This window comes from Budorcas taxicolor, chromosome 8, assembly GCF_023091745.1.
Source record: "Budorcas taxicolor isolate Tak-1 chromosome 8, Takin1.1, whole genome shotgun sequence".
Classification (NCBI taxonomy): Eukaryota; Metazoa; Chordata; class Mammalia; order Artiodactyla; family Bovidae; genus Budorcas; species Budorcas taxicolor.
Window position 1 is genome coordinate 116,111,031 of NC_068917.1, and position 11,259 is coordinate 116,122,289.

Below are 11,259 nucleotides of genomic sequence, written 5' to 3' on the forward strand. Positions count from 1 at the left end.
GTGGGTTGCCATTTCCTTCTCCAGGGGATCTTCCTGACCCAGGGATCGAACCCAAGTCTCCCACATTGCAGGCAGACACTTTAACCTCTAAGCCATGTGCTGCAATCCATGGGGTCACAAAGAATCGGTCACCACTGAGCAACTTAAGTGAACTGAACGGTGTATATGAACCAGTTTTTCAAAGTCTAGTCCACCTGTTGAAATACATTTCAAGTGACACTTTAATGTTTAGTAAATTAATGAGTTTATAACATTTTTAAAGTTTTGATCAATGTGTGCTTATAATGATCATGATAACTCAATCTATAAGAAATTATTAAATAGATGATTGTGTTATATAAAATAAAATTTTTTAAATAAATTTAGTCCAAATTCTTGTTGTAGAAACGTGCATAAGTTCAGTTCAGTTGCTCAGTCATTTCTGACTCTTTGCGACCCCATGGACTGCAGCACGCCAGGCCTCCCTGTCCATCCCCAACTCCTAGAGTTTACGCAAACTCATGTCCATTGAGTTGGTGATTTCATCCAACCATCTCATCCTCTGTCGTCCCTTTCTCCTCACACCTTCAATCTTTCCCCGCATCAGGGTCTTTTCAAATGAGTCAACTCTTCATATTAGGTGACCAAAATATTGGAGTTTCAGCTTCAACATCAGTCCTTCCAATGAATATTCAGGGTGGATTTCCTTTAGGATGGACTGGTTGGACCTCCTTGCAGTCCAAGGGACTCTCAAGAGTCTTCTCCAACACCACAGTTAAAAGTACGATATTAATACACTGGTCAAAAATCTTTGGAACAAGTGAAGCGAAAATATGATTTAAAGATTTAAAATGAACAGTGTATAATTTCTGACTATTAAAAACATCTTGATTTTCGTTAATGAATGGTGATGGGTTCAGATCGTTGTCATATTTAGATCCTTTTATCCGAAAAGGGAGTGATACGAATTGTAAGTAATTGACATTAAAATATGCTAAAATTACACCCTTAATCTTACATTTAACAATTTTAGGTATCAGTTTAAAAATACACATATCAATACTTTAAAAATTACTTTAGATGTTAAACAAGCAAGACTGTCTGAAAATCACTGGCTTGGTGATTGCAAATTTTATTATTCTGGTAATTTTGGAAAAAGATGTATCCATTTTCTGTGAACATGTAATTGCAGTGCCATGAATTGTAGTTTATGTGCATGAGGTCGTACAGATATTAGACATTTACTGTCTGCCTTACGTTTGGTCTATTTTCTGTTTATATCCAGGTATTCCTATTGATTGAAAGAGGATAAAATAATTATATTTCAATCAATTAGAGTGATTTAAAATACCTGCTTATCAAGAACAGTATTTGGCATTCTTGGGTATCTTACATGCACATGAAGTCGCTCAGTTGTGTCCAGCTCTTTGCGACCCCATGGACTGTAGGCTACCAGGGTCCCCTGTTCATGGGGATTTTCCAGGCAAGAATACTGGAGTGGGTTGCCATTTCCTTCACCAGGGGATCTTCCCAATCCAGGGATCGAACCCAGGTCTCTTCCAGGCAGACGCTTTACCCTCTGAGCCCCCAGGGAAGCCCTGGTATCTATATACTATATGCTAATAAATTTTCTAAATGTTCCCCTCTTATGTATCTATTTACTTTATGCAGGTAGCAGAAACGAGTATAATCTGTATCCTGAACTTTCCAGCTATCGTGAGAGAGTTGGTAAGTAAAAATGTTTCTGTTTTAAAAGATTTGTAACCATCTTATAATCACAAACCTCCTAACTAATTTGGCAGGTTGTGAAAATATCAGTACCTCTTATTTCATTTACAGGATATTCACGTTACTTTGAAAAGAACTTCATTTAAAACATAGTCTGCACAATTGGACTAATCAAACTTGATGAAGTCAGCAGATAGACTGGACCTGCTTGGGAAGGGGCCACTGGCCCCTGAGGGGTTAGGGGCCTTGACTGCCGTTGAGCAGAAGTGGCCTTGGCAGTGTGACTCTGGGGCTAGCGTCCCTTTTCTCAGACCCTCTAAAGTCTGCACCTGTAGTCTAAGTGCCTGATAAATATTAGAAATATCTCTTAAAAAGCAATGAGGGAAGATAAGAAACAAAACCCTAAGTGGGATCTGGGCACAGAGGCTCAGACTTACAGCCAGCACTTTTATTCTCTGGGTGTGTGTTCCAAACACTTTACTTCCCATGGCTGGTCGGTTGGTTGGGTTTTGCTTTTATATTTGAGGGTAGCACAAGCTAAATGTTTCAAACAGTAGGTAATAAGTTAATATTAATTTATTTTAGTCCTTTCTCAACATATAAGGGATTTTGAAAAAGAAAATGCAAGGAAAGATTTAAAGTCTATTTTAAAAATAAAGCTTACTTTACATTGCTGTGTGAAATCAGTTAAACTCTTACTAAGGACTTCCTTATGCCAGTCTATCAGCCTTGCAGAGAAAAGTCCCAGGCCTGTGACTCCTCGGTCCTGAGGCTTGAGTTGAAAACCCGTCTGAGCAGGACTCCTGGCCACCCCGGCTGGCTGTCCTGGCCGCCCCGGCTGCGTGGGCCCGCCCCGGCTGGCTGTCCTGGCCCCGCCCCGGCTGGCTGTCCTGGGCCTGCCCCACGCTGCGTGGGCCTGCCCCGTCCGAGCAGGACTCCTGGCCGCCCCGGCTGGCTGTCCTGGCCACCCCGGCTGGCTGTCCTGGGCCTGCCCCACGCTGCGTGGGCCCGCCCCAGTTGGCTGTCCTGGGCCTGCCCCGGCTGCATGGGCACAGCGATGGTTCTCCAGGTGGTGTGTGCTTTTGCTTCGCACCTTTGGAAGCTCCTGCTACCAAGTCTTCTGACCTCACGGTAAAATGGGGTGAGCATCCATAGCCCTGTTAACTGAGGTTTTCGTACCTGGAGGTCCAAACCTCCGTGGTCAGCATCCATCACCGGCCCCCGTCCGCCCTCTGACTGGCAGGGGCCCTCTGGGCCTGGTGCATAGCTCTCTGCCATGAGGCTGTCCTGAGCTGTGTGTGCCTGAGGACTAGGCCCACTCGATGCCAGTGGTGCTCCCTCCCTGAGTGTGACAACCACAGACGCCCTTCATCTTCTGACTTTGCCGTTTGAGAATCGTGGGTCTCGTGAGCTCTCCTGGTGGCCCCATCCAGCTCACTCACACTCCTGTAGAGAGATCGCGGTCACCAAGGGCTGTGGACCCCACCTGTATCCTGGGGCATGTGGGTGCCAGGGTCGAGTCAGCTGCCCAGACCATCACGGCAGCAAAGGCCCACTTCCCGTGCATCCTGGAGGGACCTTCCAAGGGCTGAGGTTCTTCTGAGTCGTGTCCGGGGCCAGATGTGACGATGCCACATGGGTCACATCATGCAGGCTCCACTGAAGAGTGAGATGAGACGGTGGCATCCCGTGGCCGCAGACTTGCTAATTATGAGCTCAGAGCAGCTGCCAGTCACCACAGCCGACTGTAATCTGTTTCCTGTTAAGTATGGCCCTGATTGGGGAGAGAAAGCTAACCTCTATTTGAATAAACTTGAATATTTGGATACAAAATAGTCAATTGCTTCAGAGACCCTCCAGATTGTCTCGAAGTATAGGAATGTAGGTCTTGAAGGCGCGTGTCCTCAGCACCTGGACACTGGCCGTTCGGGTGCCCTGTGGGCCTTACTGCCCTGCGCTCCACGGTTGTCTCCCTCCCTGGAAGAACGGACCCTCTTGGCTGGCCTCTTCTAATGGATTACGTTGTGGACATTAAACTTCTTCTATGGAAACTGTCCCTACTACTTACAGTAAAGAGGAACTTTAAGTCATTTTGAGCTTATTGAAGAAAAAGCCAGCAGGGGGACCTGGCACCGAGTGGACGTGAACTGGTCCCTGCTGGGGGCGTCTGCTCTCACCTGAGCCCAGCTCTCTCCTTTGTTTCCTATGAATGAACTTTCCCAACAACCCCTCAACTCAAGACCCTCCTGCACCCTCCTAGAAGAGAGGGATTTGCCTGACTGGTGAATGGGTGAGGAATTTGGCCCACCTCTGTCTGCCTATCCTGCCCACACCCTTCACCAGCTCTGCCAGCAGCAAGCCCGCCCTCTCTGCTCCACCTCTGTCCAGAGTGGACGCCAGGAGGAACGCGGAGCGCCAGCCTCCTCCCACCCAGCAGCACCGCCTCGTCCTCTGCTGTGACTCAGAACCCCTGCTTGGCCCTTAGACCCGTTTTTCCTGTTACTGCTTTATCTTTATCTTATTTGGAAGCTGCAATTCAGAGGCAGTTAGACAACCTCCAGCGGGGGGAGGGGCAAACATTGAATCTGTTCTGCAATCCCTTCTGTCTTTTCTTCAGGTCATAATATCTTTCTTCCTCTAATTATTCATTATAAAATATATTTCTAAAACTGCTAAGAACAAATTCAGGGATCATCAGCAACAGATATTCCTATTATTTGTACAGTCTGGATAACTCAGTGACTCCGGAAAATAGTTTGCCTAACCAAACTACAGGGAGGGAACACAGCCCCACCCATCAGCCGGAAATTGGATTAAAGATTTACTGAGCTTGGCCTCCCCAAGCATAGCAAGACCCAGTTTTCCCCACAGCTAGTCCCTCCCATCAGACGCTTCCACAAGTCTCTTATCCGCCTCCATCAGAGGGCAGACAGACTGGAAGCCACAGTCACAGGAAACTACCCAGACTGACCACATGGACCACAGCCTGGTGTAACTCAGTGAAACTGAGAGCCATGCTGTGTGGGGCCACCCAAGACGGGCGGGTCATGGTGGAGAGTTCTGACAAAACGTGGTCCACTGGAGAAGGGAATGGCAAACGCTTCAGTATTCTTGCCTCGAGAACCCCGTGGACAGTATGAAGAGAAAAAGGTAGGGCACTGAAAGATGAGCTCCCCAGGTCGGTAGATGCCCAATATGCTCCTGGAGAAGAGGGGAGAACTGGCTCCAGAAGGAATGAAGCAGCGGGGCCAAAGCAAAAACAGTGCCCTGTTGTGGATGTGACTGGTGGTAAAAGTAAAGTCCAATGCTGTAAAGAACAATAGTGCCCAGGAGCCCAGGATGCCAGGCCCGTGAATCACAGGAGCCCGGGATGCCAGGCCCGTGAATCACAGGAGCCTGGGATGCCAGGCCCGTGAATCCAGAAGTCCAATGCTGTAGGGAGCAATAGTGCACAGGAGCCCGGGATGCCAGGCCCGTGAATCACAGGAGCCTGGGATGCCAGGCCTGTGAATCCAGAAGTCCAATGCTGTAGGGAGCAATAGTGCACAGGAGCCCGGGATGCCAGGCCCGTGAATCACAGGAGCCTGGGATGCCAGGCCCGTGAATCCAGGCAGACTGGGAGCGAGCATGACAAGAGTGAACATGAATGTTCCAGGAATCAGGGAACTGAAATGGGCTTGAGGGGGCTAATTTAATTCAGATGACTGTTGTATCTACTACTATGGGCAAGAATCCCTTAGAAGCAAAGGAATAGCCATCATCGTCAACAAGAGAGTCTTAAATGCAGTACTTGGGGGCAATCTCAAAAGCAACAGAATGATCTTGGTTCGTTTCCAAGGTAAACCATTGAGTATCATAGTAATCAAAGTCTATGCCCCGACCACTAATGCTGAAGAAGCTGAACAGTTCTATGAAGACCTACAAGACCTTCTAGAACTAACACCAAAAAAAAAAAAGCAAAAGTAATACCTGGAGTAACAGGCAAGTTTGGTCTTAGAGTACAAAATAAAATGGCAAAGGCTAACAGTTTTGCCAAGAGAACACACTGGTCATAGCAAAAACCCTCTTCCAACAACACAAGAGACGACCCTATACATGGACATCACCAGATGGTCAATACCAAAATCAGACTGATTATATTCTTTGCAGCCAAAGATGGAGAAGCTCTATACAGTCAGCAAAAACAAGACTGGGAGCTGACTGGGCCTCAGATCATGAACTCGTTATTGCAAAGTTCATACTTAAATTGAAGAAAGTGGGGAAAACCACTAGACCATTCGGGTATGACCTAAATCAAACCCCTTTGATGATAAGTGGAAGTGACAAATAGATTCAAGGGATCAGATCTGACAGAGAGCCTGAAGAACTATGGACGGAGGTTCATGACATTGTACAGGAAGCGGTGATCAAATCATTCCCAAGAAAATGAAAGGCAAAATGGCTGTCTGAGGAGACCTTACAAATAGCTGAGGAAAGAAGAGAAGCAAAAGGCAAAGGAGAAAAGGAAAGATATACCAATTTGAATGCAGAGTTCCAAAGAATAGCAAGGAGAGATAAGAAATCCTTCCTCAGCGATCAGTGCAAAGAAATTGAGGAAAACAATACAATGGGAAAGACTAGAGATCTCTTCAAGAAAATTAGAGATACCAAGGGAACATTTCATGCAAAGATGGGCTCAATAAAGGACAAATGGTATGGACCTAACAGAAGCAGAAGATACTAAGAAGAGGTGGCAAGAATACACAGAAGAACTACACAAAAAACATCTTAATGACCCAGATAACCATGATGGTTTGATCACTCACCTAGAGCCAGACATCCTGGAATGCAAAGTCAAGTGGGCCTTAGGAAGCATCACTATGAACAAAGCTAGTGGAGGTGATCGAATTCCTATTGAGCTATTTCAAATCCTAAAAGATGATGCTGGTAAAGTGCTGCACTCAATATGGCAGCAAATTTGGAAAACTCAGCAGTGGCCACAGGACTGGAAAAGGTCAGTTTTCATTTCAAACCCAAAGAAAGGCAATGCCAAAGAATGTTCAGACTACCACACACTTGCAAAATAATGCTCAAAATTCTCCAAGCGAGGCTTCAACTGTATGTGAACTGAGAACTTCCAGATGTTCTGGGTTTAGAAAAGGCAGAAGAACCAGAGATCAGATTGCCAACATCTGTTAGGTAATAGGAAAACCAGGAGAGTTCCAGGAAAATATCTACTTCTGTTTCACTGCCTACACCAAAGCCTTTGTGTGGATCACAACAAACTGTGGAAAATCCTTCAAGAGATGGGAATACCAGACTACCTTACTTGCTTCCTGAGGAATCTGTATGCAGGTCAAGAAGCAACAGTTAGAACTGGACATGGAACAATGGACTGGTTCCAAATTGGGAAAGGAGTACGTCTAGGCTGTATACGGTCACCCTGCTTATTTAACTTATATGCAGAGTTCATCATGCGAAATGCTGGGCTGGATGAAGCACAAGCTGGAATCAGGATTGCAGGGAGAAATATCAATAACCTCAGATATGCAGATGATACCACCCTGATGGCAGAAAGCAAAGAGGAACTAAAGAGCCTCTTGATGAAGTTGAAAGAGGAGAGTGAAAAAGCTGGCTTAAAACTCAACATTCAGAAACCTAAGATCATGGCATACTATAAAGCAATTATCCTTCCATTAAAAATAAAATAATTTTTTAAGAAGGTAAAATGTACTGATGAATCCAAGTTCAATATATTGAATGCAATTTAAGACTTCTATGGTTGCTGAAGACTCTGTGGCTTAATCTCAGTAGTGATTAAGATTGCCTGGATACAGGCTTCCGAGATTTGAATCTCACCCCCTGGGCAGATTACTTAACATTTGTAGGTCTCAGGTTCATTTTCTGGGAAGTGGCGTGAGAGCTCCCTCCCTGGAAGTGAGGAGCAAGTGTGTCCATCACAGTGCCTGGCTGAAGGACCCGTCGCCGCTCCACTGTGTCCACGCGGAGCGCCGGCTTGCACCCTTAATTGAGTAATTAGTGCTACAGGTGTGTGCATGTACTACAACTAAGGTGGCTGCAGCTTCCAGAACATTCCCTCATATTCACAGGCACCCTTTTTACTTGCTTCTGTTCTCCACAGTGCTTGGGAGACAAGAAGGGGGCGGAGGAGTTATTGAGGGCTTTCATTAATTGCGTTTGGTATGTTGAGACTGAGCTTTATGTATGGAAGTCATGGATACAATTATTGATGAAACCATCTTCAGAGTGACTTCTCCTCTGACGCTGGCTTGAGCGCAGTGAGGCTGCCGCGAGGGCTCTCTGCTCGTCCCCAGTGCAGCGCCGTCGCCCGTTTTCATAGTGCGCAGTGACGGCCATTCTTATTCCTTAATGGTTGTGTAACTGCTTTGATCTATCCAGACTGTATCAAAACTTTATTCTTTTCATGACACACTTTTGCTCTTATTTCTTTAAAATAAATAAGTTAAAAGTAAACAGTATAAAATATAAAAATATATAGACCTCTGTTTTATAGATAAAAACTATACCAACAATATCACTGATATAAGTATGTTAGGTATTATTAAAGTTATTTCTTTAGGAGAATTCAACTACATGGCACATGCTTTATTAAAAGAACTGTAGCACCATCTTGTGCAAGATACAAATTCAGTGCTTCAGTAAATGTAATTTTATTAGAGTGTTGACTATTTTCATTTCTTACTAATAGGTCAAGGTCACTTTATTTTTTATGATTATAGTATTATAGATTCAAGCAAGTAACTAGATTTAGAATTTGGTTATATATGCTTTCAATATCTCTGTACTAAGAGGCGTTAAACAAGCATCTAACTGCCTAATTCATGCACAGAATTATATGAAACATGGAAATACCAAATTCCATGTAGCTGAGTACACAGTAAATATGTTTTTTAATCTCTTATGATTCTGCACAATTTATAATAGTTAATGTGTGTTGCTCATGTTACCCACTCAGTCCTCAAAGGCGTCTTTTCTGAATGCTTGCTGAAGCTCTGATTGAACGTCTGCAGGCAGGCGTCTTGATGTGCTAATTTGAATTCCATCTCTCTTTTGAAAGAAAGGATCAAGTATGGAAATGGAAACCGCCGTAAAAGCCTAGAGGGGATAAATGTCCACTGATGGCGCGGCAGACGCACCCGCGCTGCGCCCCACATCCTCAGCGACCACAGAGCAGGGTTCTTAAATTTAATCTTTTATGATGCAATCAAGAGTGTAAAATACCAGCCTTTACCCAATAGTATCATTCACTGAAACTACCATGACTCTTCTATTAAAATAGGGAACACGTAATAATATTATCTTACAGACTAGACAAAATTGAAGCAGTTAGAACCACAGATATTTGCCAAACACATATGTAAGTATATAAAAATGTACAGTTTGACTTGTGTAATTTAGGAAATGTTATTTCCAAATATTTGCTCTTTACAAAGAAAAACATTAGGTTAACGATGTGACGAGAAGTCACAGAGACCGTGTGCTCTGGGCTCTGCTGGCCTCCCACACGAGCGCCCCAAGCCCCGAGCTGCTGGTTTATCTTTTCCCTACACATGCTTCCTGTTTTTCTCATACAAATGTGAATAAATATTTTTTTCCTGTTTTAGGCAAGTCAAACCAGCCCATAGAAGTGACAGCGCTATATTCTTTTGAAGGACAACAGCCAGGAGATTTGAATTTTCAAGCTGGAGACAGAATCACAGTTATATCAAAAACAGATTCACATTTCGACTGGTGGGAAGGAAAGCTTCGAGGTCAAACTGGCATTTTTCCAGCCAACTATGTTACCATGAATTAAAGTTTATATAATTTTGTTCTTTGAGAATTATAAAAAAATTAGTTCTACACTGGAGGGAATTACTATTCAGTTAAATAATGTTTAGTATAAATGTAAAGACACCTCTGTTTATTCCATAAACTTTTATCCAGTATGTAAAAGATTTTGGTTTTATATATATATATATGATTAACTTACATATCTTTACTTTCCATTGATTTTTTAATCACATATACTATTTAATAGTTACTGTCACATTTTTCTTGTGTTCATTTTCAAACATACACTAAACATTTAATTTGGCTATGTATATGGTGACTTGATTGTATCTTGAGAATCTAAGGATTAGGGTATGAAAACCACTTCGTATATTTACAAAATGACTAGAAAAGAATAAATCAGCTTAAATGGTATATTAAGTAATACTTAGAGTTGGAGATATTGACTAGAATAGTAATCCTTAAAAATTATCTCTATATCTTCAAAAATTATATATGTATGAAACATTACAAAGAATTTCAAAGAAATTCAACTATGCATTAAAAAAGATGACATCTGTTAGCTTTCCTTCTTTATGAAGTGATGCTCCTTCATATGTAACAGTAAAGTTAGGTTGATATGGTTCCATTATCTCTAAATAAATATTTTTAAAATGCTAAGTTACTGTCTTGATTTTGTTTTTCTTATTTTCTTTTTGTAACCAGAGGTCTGTGGTTGGTCTGGAGGTTAAAATCCACCTCCACGACTGTGTTGCTAACTTCTTTTTTTTTTTTTCAGCTTTCTTAACATGTAATTTCTTTGATTGATCGCTGAGGAATGGTTTCTTATCTCTCCTTGCTGTTCTTTGGAACTCTGCATTCAGATGCTTATATCTTTCCTTTTCTCCTTTGCTTTTTGCCTCTCTTGTTTTCACAGCTCTTTGTAAGGCCTCCTCAGACAGCCATTTTGCTTTTTTGCATTTCTTTTCCATGGGGATGGTCTTGATCGCTGTCTCCTGTACAATGTCACAAACCTCCATCCATAGTTCATCAGGCACTCTGTCTATCAGATCTAGTCCCTTAAATCTATTTCTCACTTCCACTGTATAATCATAAGGGATTTGATTGAGGTCATACCTGAATGGTCTAGTGGTTTTCTGTACTTTCTTCAATTTAAGTCTGAATTTGGCAATAAGGGGTTCATGATCTGAGCCACAGTCAGCTCCTGGTCTTGTTTTTGCTGACTGTATAGAGCTTCTCCATCTTTGGCTGCAAAGAATAGAATCAATCTGATTTCGGTGTTGACCATCTGGTGATGTCCATGTGTAGAGTCTTCTCTTCTGTTGTTGGAAGAGGGTGTTTGCTATGACCAATGCGTTCTCTTGGTAGAACTCTATTAGCCCTGCTTCGTTCTGTACTAAAGCCCAAATTGGCCTGTTACTCCAGGTGTTTCTTGACTTCCTTCTTTTGCATTCCAGTCCCCTATAATGAAAAGGACATCTTTTTTGGGTGTTAGTTCTAAAAGGTCTTGTAGGTCTTCGTAGAACCGTTCAACTTCAGCTTCTTCAGTGTTACCGGTTGGGGCATAGGCTTGGATTACTGTGATATTGAATGGTTTGCCTTGGAAACAAACAGAGATCATTCTGTCTTTTTTGAGATTGCATCCAAGTACTGCACTTCAGACTCTTTTCTTGACTCTGAGGGCTACTCCATTTCTTCTGAGGGATTCCTGCCCACAGTAGTAGATATAATGGTCATCTGAGGTAAACTCACCTGTTC

The 11,259-nt window shown here is 43.1% G+C and overlaps 1 protein-coding gene across 1 annotated transcript in view; it reads left to right on the plus strand.

Moving 5' to 3' along the window:
- SH3YL1 (SH3 and SYLF domain containing 1) overlaps positions 1–9,523 on the plus strand; it is a 48,787-nt gene extending 39,264 nt beyond the window's left edge. Inside the window, exons 10-11 of the mRNA XM_052645264.1 lie at positions 1,651–1,707; positions 9,333–9,523. Coding sequence (XP_052501224.1) covers positions 1,651–1,707; positions 9,333–9,523 — 248 coding nt within the window. The remainder of the gene's footprint in view (positions 1–1,650; positions 1,708–9,332) is intronic.
- The last annotated feature ends 1,736 nt before the right edge of the window (positions 9,524–11,259 follow it).